This window comes from Pipra filicauda, unplaced genomic scaffold (genome assembly GCF_003945595.2).
Source record: "Pipra filicauda isolate LSUMZ 115617 unplaced genomic scaffold, ASM394559v2 scaffold1130_size69471_pilon, whole genome shotgun sequence".
NCBI lineage: Eukaryota > Metazoa > Chordata > Aves > Passeriformes > Pipridae > Pipra > Pipra filicauda.
Genome location: NW_024103575.1, coordinates 16,781 through 30,343, shown reverse-complemented (window position 1 = coordinate 30,343; position 13,563 = coordinate 16,781). Strand labels below are relative to the sequence as shown.

At 57.3% G+C, this 13,563-nt stretch overlaps 2 protein-coding genes across 3 annotated transcripts; one reads left to right on the top strand and one right to left on the bottom strand.

Moving 5' to 3' along the window:
- Positions 1 to 1,536: 1,536 nt before the first annotated feature.
- On the bottom strand, positions 1,537 to 8,587 carry CENPO (centromere protein O). Of its 2 annotated transcripts, XM_039383441.1 has the most exons (7): positions 8,535 to 8,587; positions 7,136 to 7,316; positions 6,153 to 6,322; positions 5,894 to 6,005; positions 3,920 to 4,179; positions 3,110 to 3,281; positions 1,537 to 2,283 (listed from the first exon to the last, which is right to left on the bottom strand). In XM_039383441.1, exons 2-7 carry the CDS (start codon positions 7,206 to 7,208, stop codon positions 2,171 to 2,173), a joined length of 900 nt encoding a protein of 299 aa, XP_039239375.1. In that variant the 5' UTR covers positions 7,209 to 7,316; positions 8,535 to 8,587; the 3' UTR covers positions 1,537 to 2,170. The 2 variants fall into 2 exon arrangements, with proteins under 2 accessions (XP_039239375.1, XP_039239376.1); XM_039383442.1 differs by lacking the exon at positions 8,535 to 8,587 and having other exon boundaries at positions 7,136 to 7,383.
- An 88-nt stretch (positions 8,588 to 8,675) lies between these two features.
- PTRHD1 (peptidyl-tRNA hydrolase domain containing 1) lies at positions 8,676 to 10,170 on the top strand. The gene is made up of 2 exons (XM_039383444.1): positions 8,676 to 8,882; positions 9,799 to 10,170. Exons 1-2 carry the CDS (start codon positions 8,691 to 8,693, stop codon positions 9,967 to 9,969), a joined length of 363 nt encoding a protein of 120 aa, XP_039239378.1. The 5' UTR covers positions 8,676 to 8,690; the 3' UTR covers positions 9,970 to 10,170.
- The last annotated feature ends 3,393 nt before the right edge of the window (positions 10,171 to 13,563 follow it).

Below are 13,563 nucleotides of genomic sequence, written 5' to 3'. Positions count from 1 at the left end.
CAAAGGAGAATCTTGAACTCCCAGGAGGGTCTTGGTACCCCAAAAGGGGATCTTGAATTCCCAGGGGGGTCCTGGGACCCCAAAAGGGGATCCTGCACTTCCAGAGGCGTCCTGGTACTCCAAAAAGGGGGTCCTGAAACCCCACAGGGTTCTGGTGCCCCAAAGGGGTCCTGTATCCTCAGAGGGGGTCCTGGTACCCCAAAATGGGATCTTGAACTCCCAGGGGGCTCTTGGTGCCCCAAAAGGGGATCCTGAAACCCCATGGGGGTCCCGGTACCCCAAAAGGGGATCTTGAACTCCCAGGGGGGTCTTGGTATCCCAGAAGGGGATCCTGAAACCCCACAGGGGTTCTGGTGCCCCTAAAGGGGATCCTAAAACCCTAGAGGGCCCTGGTGTCCCCAAAAGGGGTCCTGTATCCCCAGGGGGGTCCTCGTGTCCCAAAAAGGGATCCTGTATCTCCAGGGGGGTCCTGGTGTCCCAAAAAGGGATCCTGTACCCTTAGAGGGGTCCTGGTGTCCCAAAAAGGGGATCCTGAAACCCCAGGGGGATCCTGCACTCCCAGGGATCCAGGGGCAGCCACAGCTTCTCTGGGAATTCCAGCCCAGCCCCTCCCCACCCTCCCAGCCAGGAATCCCTTCCCAAACTCCGGTGGGAGCCGGGCTGGGTAGACCTGTTGCCCAACCAGCTCCGGGTCGTTCCCCACTTCCCACCTCCCATCCCGGGAACGACCCTTCCCGCTCTTCCCGCCGCCATCCAGCTTTTTTTTCCCGGTGTTCCCTCGGTCCCGCAGGTGGTGGAGGAGACCCACCTCATCCTCAAGGAATCCGGGATTGGGGATGCTCCAACCCCCCCCGGAGCCGGCTTGGATTCGGGAATTATTCGGGAGAGACGTTCGGAAATACAAATCCACGGAAAGGACGGAGGGATGTTTGCATTCCCGGCGTTCCCGTTTTGGGGAAGAGGGGGGGAAGGAGGCGGGAATGGCGGCGGGAAAGGGGATCCCGGGAGCGCTCGCAGGGTCGGAATAGAAGCAGTGGAATTCCTGATTCCCGGCCTGGTTTGTCCCGGAAAGGGGGGAGTTGGATACCGGGAAGGCTCCCGCTGCTTTTCCAAGGGGATGTTGGTTTTTTTTGGAGGGATCATGGAATGGGTTGGGAGGGAAGGGAAGTTAAAGCTCATCCCGCTCCGACCCCGACGCCTCCCGCTCTCCCGGGTTTCTCCAAGGGAATCCCACCCGGCCTTGGGCGCTTCCAGGGATGGGACATCCCATAAAACCTCGGCGGAGCCCTCTGGATTTGAATTCCCAAGCTCCCAGCTCCGGGTTGCACCCGCAGGAGGGATCTGTACATCAGGGAAGGAATTAATCCCTGGAATTTTCCATCCAAAGTTTCCCTTGAAACAGGTTTTCCAACCGGGACGAGGAGTTGGATAATTATGGAATTAATCAGAGGATACGAAGCCTTTTCCCTGTGCTTTATCCCACGGGAAAAACATGGGAAAAAGGAGGGAGCGGAGACACTTAAAGCTCGTTCCAATCCCGTTTTATTCCACATCGGGGGTTTAAGGAAAACCGGGATTTCTTGAGGGAGGAAAAAAAAGGGGGATTTTTTTCCCCTCGGATGCCAAAATTTCGGGAACGGGAAACTTCAACGGACAACTTACGGAGGCGCCGCGGAAAACCGGGAAGGGGTGAAGGACCTGATCCAGGCCTGGAGCAGAACGAGGGAAGAGGGAAACGTGGAAAGCCGGGGACGGGGCGGAATTTTCTGGGAAGCTCCGGGAATGTGGGGAGGGAGGGGTCGCAGATCCCACCCGGGGGCCCTGAACTCCGTGAATTCCGGCCTTTTCCCCGGACGTGGCGGGCGGGGATGACTCCGTGCGCTCCCTTCTTTTTTTTCGGGAATGCCGGATAAGTGCAGGGAAGCCGATCCACCTTTTTCCGGGAATGCTGATCCACGGGGTTGTTGTTCCCATCCCAACCCACAGAAATCCCGGGAGTTTTAACCCCCATCTCCCGCTCCAAACCCGAGGGGTTTTTTTTTTTTTATGGCCGGAAGCGGGAATTCCGCGGCGCCGACGAGGGAAGAGGCTCCGGGATCCGAAGCCGCCGATCCGCGGGGAACGCGGAGCCGGGGAGAATTCCCGAGGGCTCCCGGAGGGGAGGGAGGGCTCAGGGATTCCCGTGGGTGCCGGCGAAGGTCTGGAATGCCCTGTGGAGCGCCGCGCGCCGGAAGAGCTCCGAGTGCTCCGACGCCGTCGCCGCCAGCGCCGCCGGAGCGTCCGCTGGGGTTTGGGAGCACACGGATCAGCCGGAAAGGGAACAACCGGCACACGGCCCCGACCCCTCGGGAATGTCCTGCGCTCCCGGAGATCCCTGGGATTGGGCGGGCGAGGGGGTTCCTCAGCCCGGGGTGGGATGGGGCGGGATTGTTCCGGTTGGAAAAGCCCTGGGAGAACATCCAAGGGTCCCCCGGATCCGTGTCCCCAAGGGCCACGTCCACAGGGACTGGAGATCCCTCCAGGAATGGCGACTCCAGCCCTGCCCTGGGAAGTTCATTCCAGAGCCTGACAGCCCTTTCCATGTGGGAATTGTTCCCAATATCCCAGCTGCCCCTCCCCTGGCCCAGCTGGAGGCCGTTCCCTCTCCTCCTGTCCCTCGTTCCCTGGGAATTGGGGACCCCCCCTGGCTCCCCCCTCCTGTCAGGGAGTTGTGGGGCGGGAAAAGCTCCCTCCTGATCCCTCTTTTCCCCGGGATGAGCCCTCCCAGCTCCCTCAGATATTCCTGCTGCTCCTTCAGCCATTCCCATTCCAGGTTCTCCAGCCCCTTCCCAGCTCCCTCGGCCATTCCCCGTTCTCCAGCCCCTTCCGAGCTCCCTCAGCCATTCCCGGTTCTCCAGCCCCTTCCCAGCTCCCTCGGCCATTCCCGGTTCTCCAGCCCCCTTCCCTGGCTCCGTTCCCTTCCCTGCACACGCTCCAGCCCCTTCCATGTCCTTCCCAAACTTCCCGATCCTCCTCCCGTTGGATCCTCCTGTCAGGGAGTTGTGGGGGCGGGAAAAGGATCCCCTCCCACCCCCCGAATTCCCAAGGGATCCCGGCAGTGCCCACTCACGGGAGCAGGACACGGTGACTTCCGTGGGGAGGCTCCGAAGGGGATCCTGGTAGAGGAGCCGCGCCCGGAGCGGGAATGTCCGGCTGTTCCTGGACAGGCTGTAGCTGAACTTCAGGAGGTTGCAGAGGGAATTCCGCTGCGGAGTTCCTTGGATCCAGTCGGAAAAGCGCTCCTGGGGGGAGGGAGACGGCTCTGAAACGTGACACCACCGGGAATATTGGGAATGATTCCAGCGTGGAAAGGGCGGTCAGGCCTTGGAATGAACTTCCCAGGGCAGGGCTGGAGTCGCCATTCCCGGAGGGATTTCAGATCCCTGTGGATGTGGCCCTTGGGGACACGGATCCGGGGTGGCCTTGGCAGTGCTGGGAATGTTTGGATTCTGTGATCTCCAAGGGTTTTTCCAACCTTAACTATTCCATGATTCACCTCCCGCTATCCCAGGGAATCCAACCCGGCCTTGGACACTCCCAGGGATCCAGGGGCAGCCACAGCTTCTCTGGGAATTCCAGCCCAGCCCCTCCCCACCCTCCCAGCCAGGAATCCCTTCCCAATCTCCCCCCCAAAGCTCCCCTTTCCCACTGGGATCCATTCCCTGGGGCCTGGCATTCCAGGCCCTGAGCCCCAGGCCCTCTCCAGCTCTCCTGGAGCCCCTTCAGGCTCTGGAATGTGCTCCAAGCTCTCCCGGGATCCTTCCCTTCTCCAGCTGAACCTCCCCCAGCTCTCCCGCTTTTCCCGGAAAACCAAACTCCCCCCTTTGGGAACCCCAAATCCCTGTGGGCATTCCCGAGCCCTCCCAGCTCCCGGGAGCACCTGCAGTTGGTCAGCCTGGAATCTCCTGCTGGAATATCCCTCCAGGTGCTGGGAGAGCAGGGCCAGGAAGCGCCGGAGATCCGTGGCCAGGAAGCGCCGGGAAAGCTGCTCCAGAGGGATGAAGGCGGGGATGGAATGACGCTGGATCCGAACTTCCGGCCGGAGCAGCAGCTCCAGGTGGAAGGAATCCAGGTGGGATCCCTCGTAGGAGGTGCTGAGGGTCAGGCACAGCCCCCGCTTGGAGAGCTTCCCAGAGATCCCTGGGAATGGGGAAGGACAGGGATTGGTGCTTGGAGAGCTTCCCAGGGATCCCTGGGAATGGGGAAGGACAGGGATTGGTGCCTGGAGAGCTTCCCAGAGATCCCTGGGAATAGGGATTAGTGCTTGGAGAGCTTCCCAGCGGATCCTGCGAGAGCTTCCCAGAGATCCCTGGGAATAGGGATTAGTGCTTGGAGAGCTTCCCAGAGATCCCTGGGAACGGGGATTAGTGCTTGGAGAGCTTCCCAGAGATCCCTGGGAATTGGGAAGGACAGGGATTAGTGCTTGGAGAGCTTCCCAGAGATCCCTGGGAATGGGGAAGGACAGGGATTGGTGCTTGGAGAGCTTCCCAGAGATCCCTGGGAACAGGGAAGGACAGGGATTGGTGCTTGGAGAGCTTCCCAGAGATCCCTGGGAATAGGGATTAGTGCTTGGAGAGCTTCCCAGAGATCCCTGGGAATGGGGAAGGACAGGGATTGGTGCCTGGAGAGCTTCCCAGAGATCTCTGGGAACGGGGATTAGTGCTTGGAGAGCTTCCCAGAAATCCCTGGGAATGGGGAAGGACAGGGATTGGTGCTTGGAGAGCTTCCCAGAGATCCCTGGGAATGGGGAAGGACAGGGATTGATGTCTGGAGAGCTTCCCAGAGATCCCTGGGAACGGGGATTAGTGCTTGGAGAGCTTCCCAGAGATCCCTGGGAACGGGGATTAGTGCTTGGAGAGCTTCCCAGAGATCCCTGGGAATGGGGAAGGACAGGGATTGGTGCTTGGAGAGCTTCCCAGAGATCCCTGGGAACAGGGAAGGACAGGGATTGGTGCTTGGAGAGCTTCCCAGAGATCCCTGGGAATGGGGAAGGACAGGGATTGGTGCTTGGAGAGCTTCCCAGAGATCCCTGGGAATGGGGAAGGACAGGGATTGGTGCTTGGAGAGCTTCCCAGAGATCCCTGGGAATAGGGATTAGGGCCTAATTCCCAAATTACCCGTGTAATTCCCAAATTACCCAATTCCCAAATTAAATGCCTAATCCCCAAGGTAACTAATTCCCAAGGAAACTGTCCAATTCCCAAGTTAACCACCCAATTCCTAAGGTGACTTCCTAATTCCAAAGGAAACTGCCCAATTCCCAAGTCAACAGCCTAATTCCAAAGGAAACTGTCTAATTCCCAAGTTACCCGCCCAATTCCCAAATTAACTGCCCAATTCCCAAGGAAACTGCCCAATTCCCAAATTAACTGCCCAATTCCCAAATTAACTTCCTAATTCCCAAATTAACTGCCCAAATCCCAAATTAACTGCCCAATTCCCAAGGAAACTGCCCAATTCCCAAACTAACTGCCCAATTCCCAAGTTCCCCAGTTCCCAAGTTCCCCAATTCCCAAGTTCCCCAATTCCCAAGTCAGCTGCCTCGTTCCTAAGCTCCCTAATTCCCAAGGAAACCGCCCAATTCCCAAGGAAACCGCCTCATCCCAAAGTTAAATTCCTAAGTCCCCGGCTCGCTAATTCCCAAATTCACCGCCTGATTCCCAAGAATTTCACTCCCAAGGCAGTTTTCCAAACTAAACCTTCACCCAAACAACCCCACTCCTCGAATAAATTCCCGCAGCGTTCCCAGAGCGCCGTGGAAAGGAGGGAATTCCCGCTTTTTCCGGCGCTCTCGGCCTCGGTTTTCATGGAAGTTCCGCTCCCGGGAGGCTCCTTTCCCGAAATTCCCCGTTACCTGTGAGGTGGAAAACCTGGAGCAGGGCCTTGAGGCTCCGGATCCTCCACTCCAGGACGGCCCGAGGGTTGGGATGAGCCGGATCCGGCGGCATTCCCGCTTTCCCGAGCCCCTGCGAAAATCCGGGAGAGGAGTCGCCGAAAAAGCTCGGGAAGGGAAATCCCAACTCGTCCCATCCCGCTATCCCGAGCCCTGGGATGGGGCAGTCACGATTTTTCCCCCCTCTGGAAAAGCCTTTCCCAAGGATCCCCCCTCTCACCCCCTTTTCCAGCCGCTCCAGCTTTTCCCGCAGCTCGTCCCTCCGGAGCCGCAATTCCCGCGCCCGGGATTCCAGCAGGGCCGCCCTCTCTTCCCGCTGCTCCCTCTCCTCCTGCTCCACGGCTTCCCGGCGATCCCGAGCTTCCAGCACTTCCAGCTGGGCCAGCACTCCTGGCAGGGGGGAAAAAGAAAAAGGCTCTGGAATGTTCTCCAAGCTCTCCCGGGATCCTTCCCTTCTCCAGCCTGGCCATTCCCAGCTCTCCCAGCCCGGATCCAGAGCCTGCCATTGGATCCAGCCCCAGCCCAGCTCCTCCCTGGGAAGGAGTTCCGGGAACAAGGGGGTTCCCTGGGAATCTCGGCACTCAGGGCAGGGTCTCCCTTCCCCTTTCCTGCCTTTTCCATCCCCACATTCCAGAAAAATCCCTCTGAGTGGATTTGAGTGTCCTTTATCCTGGAATTCTGGGATAGTTTGGGTGGGAAGGGGCATTAAGGATCATCCCATTCCATGTCCAGGGACACCTCCCGCTATCCCAGGGAATCCCACCCGGCCTGGGACACTCCCAGGGATCCAGGGGCAGCCACAGCTTCTCTGGGAATTCCAGACCAGCCCCTCCCCACCCTCCCAGCCAGGAATCCCTTCCCAATCTCCCCCCCAAATCTCCCCTTTCCCACTGGGATCCATTCCCTGGGGCCTGGCATTCCAGGCCCTGATCCCAAATCCCTCTCCAGCTCTCCTGGAGCCCCTTCAGCCTCTGGAATGTTCTCCAAGCTCTCCCGGGATCCTTCCCTTCTCCAGCTGAACCCTCCGCAGCTCTCCCGCTTTTCCCAGAAAACCAAACTCCCCCTTCGGGAACCCCAAATCCCTGTGGGCATTCCCGCCCCCAGGAGCACCTGGAATGGCTTTTCCCAAAGGGGAAGTATCCAAGGAAGAGGGTTTTAGGGAAGCAGAGCTGCTCCCGGCGTCCCAGATTCCCGGGAACTCACCGTGGGGGGGATCCCGTTTTCCCGCTTCCGGCTTCCCTGGATTCCCTGCCGGCCCTCCCTTCCCAGGCTCCATCCCTCGGGAAGAGGCCGTTATTCCTTAAGGAAAAATTCCTCTCCAGTGGGAGCCGGGGAAGCCCCTGGAGCGACCCCACACACGGGGAGAATTCCCACGGATCCGGGGCTGGAAAGAGACGGAGCATCCCGGTTATTTTCGAGGAAAACGCTCCGGGAACGTGGGAATGGGCAGGATGGGAATTCCTGCGGGATGAGGGTGGAGGGGGGGGCAGGGAAGGTCCAAATTCCCGACGGACTCCCCCAAAAACCCCCCAAATTCCCACTAAAACCTCCCAAATTCCCACTAAAACCTCCCAGATTCCCTCCCGAACTCCCAAATTCCTCGTGGACATCCTAAATTCCCCAGGGATCCCGCAAAATTCCCGCTAAACCCCCCAAATTCCCCCACGGACCCCTAAAATTCTGACGGACCCCCCCAAATTCCCCACGGACCCCACAAAATACCCCCAATTTCCCCCTAAAAGCCCCAAATTCCCCCCGGATCCCTCAAAACCCCCAAATTCCCCTCAAAACCCCTCAAATTCCGCCCTGACCCCCCAAATTCCCCTTAAAACCCCCAAAATTCCCGCTAAAACCCCCAAATTCCCCACGGATCCCCCTAACCCCTCAAATTCCCCTGACCCCCCCAAAATCCCCCCATATTTCCCCCAAAACCCCCAAATTCCCCCCAAGAACCCCCAAATTCACCTTAAAACCCCCAAATTCCCCACGGACCCCCCAAAACCCTCAAATTCCCCTCAAAACCCCTCAAATTGCCCCCAACCCCCCAAAATCCCCCCATATTTTCCCCAAAACCCCCCAAGTTCCCCACAGACCCCCCAAAGTCCCCCCAGATTCCCCCGGACCAGCAAATTCCTCCCCAAAGCCCCCAAATTCCCCACGGACCCCTAAAATTCCGCCGGACCCCCCAAATTCCCCCGGAGCTCCCAAATTCCCCACGGACCCCACAAAATACCCCAAAATTCGCCCTAAAACCCACAAATTCCCCACGGACCCCTCAAACCCCTCCAAATTCCCCACGGACCCCCCACATTCCCCCGAATCCTCCCCCAAATTCCCCCTAAAACTCCCAAATTCCCGACAGATCCCCCAAAACCCCCGAATTCCCCATGGACTCCCCCAAACTCCCCCTAAAACTCCCCCAATTCCTCCCCAAACCCCCCCGGAACCCCCAAATTCCTCCGAAACCCCCCCCAAATTCCTCCGAAACCCCCCCCAAATTCCCACGGACATCCCAAATTTCCCCAGGACCGCCCAAATTCCCCCCCAAATTCCCTAAAAACCCCCAATTCCCCCACCCCTTTCCCGGTCTCTCCGCTCTCACCTCAGGCTCGAATCTCCCGCCTCCCGCGCCGCCGGAAGTGCGTCATCACGCCCCCCCGCTTCCGTTCCGTACAACAACATGGCGGCGCCCATCCCCTCTCCACCCGCCTTTCCCCTCCCCGCTGCCGGCGCCCCTGTCGCGCCGCCGTACGGCGACATGGCGGCGGCCCTGGTGCAGTACGTGGTGCTCCGCGGGGACCTGGCGCGGCCGCCGCGGTCGTGGCCGCTGGGCGCGGTGGTGGCTCAGGGCTGCCACGCCGCGCTGGCCGCCGCTCACGCGTACCGGGAGCACCCGGACACCGGCGCGTACCTGGAGCTGGGCGGCGCCATGAGGACCGTGGTGCTGGAGGTGAGGGGGGGGGGCGCGCGGGGCATGATGGGAGCGCCGCGCTGAGGGGAGGGGTGGGCGCCATGTTGGGGGGGGCGAGGGATTTGGGATGGGTGGGAGAATCCAGGTGACGGGAGGGAGCTGCGGGGGATCGCCCTGCGGAAAAGAGGGATCGGGAGGGAGCTTTTCCCGCCCCATAACACGCTGACAAGAGGGGGGAGCCGGGAGGGGGGTCCCCAATTCCCAGGGAACAAGGGACAGGAGGAGAGGGAACGGCCTCCAGCTGGGCCAGGGCAGGCTCAGGTGGGATATTGGGAACAATTCCCACATGGAAACGGTAGTTTCCATGGAATGAACTTCCCAGGGCAGAGGTGGAGTCGCCATTCCCGGAGGGATTTCCAATCCCTGTGGATGTGGCCCTTGGGGACACGGATCCATGCTGGCCTGGGAGTGGTTGGATTCTGTGATCTCCAAGGGTTTTTCCAACCTTAACCATCCCTAAGGATTCTGTGCCATCCTGGGACTATCCTACCTCTCCACAATCCCCTGGAAGGAATTTTCAGGAGGTCCCCAGTTCCCAGGGAACGAGGGACAGGAGGAGAGGGAACGGCCTCCAGCTGGGCCAGGGCAGGCTCAGGTGGGATTTTGGGAACAATTCCCACATGGAAAGGGCTGTCAGGCCCTAGAATGAACTTCCCAGGGCAGGGGTGGAATCGCCATTCCCAAAGGGATTTCCAATCCCTGAGGACGTGGCCCTTGGGGACACGGATCCGTGCTGGCCTTGGCAGTGCTGGGGGTGGTTGGACTCCGCGATCCTGGAGGGATTTTCCGACCCGAAACCATCCCTAAGGATCCTGTGCCATCCTGGCGCTGTCCCAGCTCTCCACAATCCCCTGGAAGGAGTTTTCAGGAGGGTCCCCAACCCCTGTATCCGCAGGCTCCGGACGAGGCGGCGCTGGCGGCGCTGGCCCAGACCCTGCGGCAGCACCGCATCGACCACCGCGTGTGGACGGAGCATCCCGAGGACATTCCCACCTGCCTGGCCCTCCGGCCTTATCCCAAGGATCAGGTGCACCAGCACCTGAAGGGGCTGAAGCTGCTTAAGTGATCCCAACTTCGTCCCTTGGAGTCCCCGTTATTCCGGCCGGGATTTGGAATCCCGGCGGACGCGGCACTTGGAGGTTGCTCCAAGGTTGGATCCCGTGATTCCGAAGGTCTTTTCCAAGCTGAATAACTCCACGTGTTACATTAAAGCTGGGAATCTCCCCTCCGCCCCAAGCTTGGGATCTCGGGGGTTCTGCCGCCTTTGGAATTGTCTCTGGGGGGTTTTTAGGGATGAGTTTTCCAACCTTTGAGCTTCCCTGTGTGTCCATCCCGAGCCGGCCTGGAGCTGAGGGAGGGCAGGGAGAGATGGGAGATCGGGAAGGGATTCCTGGCTGGGAGGGTGGGGAGGGGCTGGGCTGGAATTCCCAGAGAAGCTGTGGCTGCCCCTGGATCCCTGGCAGTGTCCAAGGCCGGGTTGGATTCCCTGGGATAGCGGGAGGTGTCCCTGCCCGTGGAATGGGATGGGACTTAAGGTCCCTTCCCACCCAACCCATTCCATGATTCCATGATTCCATGATTCCATGATTCCATGATTCCATGATTCCATGCTCCTTCCTCATCCTTCCTCTGCCTCCCTCCACAAGCTCTGCCAGCACTGAGCTGCTCCTCCCGGCTCCAAACAGCAGCATTCCCGGTGGGACAGACCCTCACCCTCAAGAGAATCATCCTGAATATGGAAAAGTTTGTGCTCTCCCTCCTTTCCCTGGGAGTGTCCAAGGCCAAGTTGGAGCCACCTGGGATAGCGGGAGGTGTCCCTGAACATGGAATGGGATGGGATTTAAGGGCCCTTCCCACCCAAACTGTTCCAAGATTCCAGGATAAAGGACACTCAGAATCCAGTCAGAGGGATTTTTCTGGAATGTGGGGATGGAAAAGGCGGGAAAGGGGAAGGGAGACCCTGCCCTGAGTGCCGAGATTCCCAGGGAACCCCCTTGTTCCCGGAACTCCTTCCCAGGGAGGAGCTGGGCTGGGGCTGGATCCAATGGCAGGCTCTGGCTCCAGGCTGGGAGAGCTGGGAATGGCCAGGCTGGATTTGGGAAGGATCCCGGGAGAGCTTGGAGCACATTCCAGAGGCTGAAGGGGCTCCAGGAGAGCTGGAGAGGGCCTGGGGCTCAGGGCCTGGAATGCCAGGCCCCAGGGAATGGATCCCAGTGGGAAAGGGGAGATTTGGGGGGGAGATTGGGAAGGGATTCCCGGCTGGGAGGGTGGGGAGGGGCTGGGCTGGAATTCCCAGAGAAGCTGTGGCTGCCCCTGGATCCCTGGCAGTGGATTTCCTTGGATCCCTGGGATAGCGGGAGCTGTCCCTGCCCGTGGAACGGGATGAGCTTTGAGTTCCCTTCCCGCCCAACCCCCTCTGGAATTCTTTTGGCCGCCTTCCCCCTTTCCCGAGCTCCGCAAATCCCGCTCATCCCCAGGGATTTGGTGCCGTTCCCTCTCTCCCATCCCGCCCGGTTTATCCACGATTTTATTCCCAATTTCCCGGCGCCGGCAGCAGGCGGCAGCAGAGCCTCTGGCCGAGCCTCCTCGGCTGGAAAACCGCCGGAAAAACGGGATTTTCCGGGAAAAAAATCACCCCCAAGCCTCTCTTTCCCACCTCTCCCAATTCTCCGGGAGAGAGGGAATTTATCCCGCTTTTCCCGCCCGAATTCCCGTTTTTTTTCCCACAGCGCGGCCAAGTGGAAGTGGGAATTTCGAAGCCGGGGCTGGAAGTGGGAATTTTTTCTGCCCCGTTCCCTCCTCCCGAGGGGGGGGGGGGGGGTTGGGGTCGATCCCAAAAAATCCCGGCGGCAGCGAAATTCCCGATCCAAACAAAACTCCGCTTTTTTTGTTTGTTTGTTCGTTTGTTTTTCGATTCGTTTTTCCACACAAAAGCAGGAATTATCATTATTATTATTATTATTAATATTATTATTTGGTTTTTTTTTCCAGAGAGGGACCAAAAAACTCCCCCCCCTCCCCCCCAAAAAACCCCACCCCAACCCCCCCTAAAAAAAATTTCCGCGATATTAACAAGAGGGAAAGACAAGAAAAAAAAAAAAAAAATGACTTGATCCAGAGTCAGACCTATTTAAATGGGAAAGCAAAAAAAAAAAAACTTAAATCAAAAAATAAAACCAAAATAAGTTTTTTTTTTTTTTTTTTCCTTATTTTTTTTTCTTTTCCCGACAGGATGCTTCAATTATTATCATTCTTTTATTATTATTATCATTATTATTATTATTAATATTATTATTATTTATTTATCATCATCATTATTATTACCACCATTTTATTTTAAATAAGCTACTCCAGCTGGTTGTTTTTGTTGTTTGTTTGTTTTTTTTTTCACCACGATTCGGAGCAGAAAAAAAAAAAAAAAAAAAAAAAAAAAAAAACCTCGACGGCTTCGTTTTATTTCGGATTTCGTCAGAAAATTTATCTACAAGAGCCCCTCCCCCTCCCCTCCCCCTTTCCTCCTTCCCCCCCTAAAAATTATTAATTATTATTGCGGGTTTTCCCCCCCCACCCAAAAAAAAAAAATTTCCGCTTTTTTTTTTTTTTTTTTTTTTTTTTTTTTTTTTGGTCTTTTTTTTTTCGTTGTTTTGATTTTTTTTCCCCCCCACTCTTCCTGCTCCACGTTTGTCCCGCCCCCTCCTTTTATTTTATTTTACTTTATTTTATTTTATTTTATTTTATTTTTCTTTTCCCCTCCCCCTGGGAAAAGGGGGGAAGGGGGGGGGGGGCGGGAAAAATGTGGATGGAAAAAAAACGGGTGGAAAAGGCGCTTTCTTTGTCGTTTGTGTTTGTTTTTGTTTGTTTTGTTTTTTTTTTTTCCTTGGAAAACCGACAAATCCACGAGTTGCTAAAAAAGCTGATTGTACGCACAAGCCCAAAAAGGGAGGGGGGAAAAAAAAAACGGGGGAAGGGATTAAAGTAAAAAAAAAAAAACTCGGCTTTTCCCGCGGAATTCCAGCGCCGATCCCGCCGTCAGTGACAGATCCAGCTGAGACTGAGCGTCCTCTTCCTGCCCTGGCTTTTCCCGGGAATTCTGGCTCCGGGAAGGAGCCGACGTGGGTGGAAAAATCGGGGTTAAAGTCGGGATTAAGGTCGGGATTAAAATCGGGATTAAGGTCGGGATTAAGGTTGGGATTAATGAACCCCCCCCTCCGGAGTTTGGGCTCGGGTTTAGGGAGAGGCCGGAATTCCAGAGGGGGAGGAGGAAAAGGGGGGAAAAGGAGGGAAAGGGGGGAAAAAAGGAGGAAAAGGGGGAAGGGGGGAGAAAGGGGGGAAAAGGGGGAAGAAAAGGGGGAAAGGAGGAAAAAGGGCACGGGGGGCGAACGGGGGGACAAGGGCGAAGAAACGGGGGCGGCAGGGAAAGGAGGAAAAAGAGGGAGCAGGAGGACAAGGGACGAAAAAGAGGAAAGGAGGGGGGAAACAGGAGGAAAAAGGAGGGGGAAAAAGGAGGAAAAGGGGGAAGAAAAAGGGGGAGAAAGGAGGAAAAAGAGGGAGAAGGGGGAAAAGGGAAGAAAAGGGGGAAAAAGGAGGAAAAGGGAACAAAAGGGGGAAAAGGAGGAAAAGGGGGAAAAAAGGAGGAAAAGGGGGAAGAAAAGGGGGGAGA

Bases quoted from the DNA above. Each gene is read 5' to 3' on its own strand.
- CENPO (XM_039383441.1), bottom strand. From the start codon at position 7,208: ATGGAGCCTGGGAAGGGAGGGCCGGCAGGGAATCCAGGGAAGCCGGAA. The intron at 4,180-5,893 runs GTAACGGGGAAT...CCCCATTCCCAG, and splicing joins CCAGGTTTTCCACCTCACAG to GGATCTCTGGGAAGCTCTCC. The intron at 2,284-3,109 runs GTGAGTGGGCAC...CCCAAACCCCAG, and splicing joins AGTCACCGTGTCCTGCTCCC to CGGACGCTCCGGCGGCGCTG.
- PTRHD1 (XM_039383444.1), top strand. From the start codon at position 8,691: ATGGCGGCGGCCCTGGTGCAGTACGTGGTGCTCCGCGGGGACCTGGCG. The intron at 8,883-9,798 runs GTGAGGGGGGGG...CTGTATCCGCAG, and splicing joins TGAGGACCGTGGTGCTGGAG to GCTCCGGACGAGGCGGCGCT.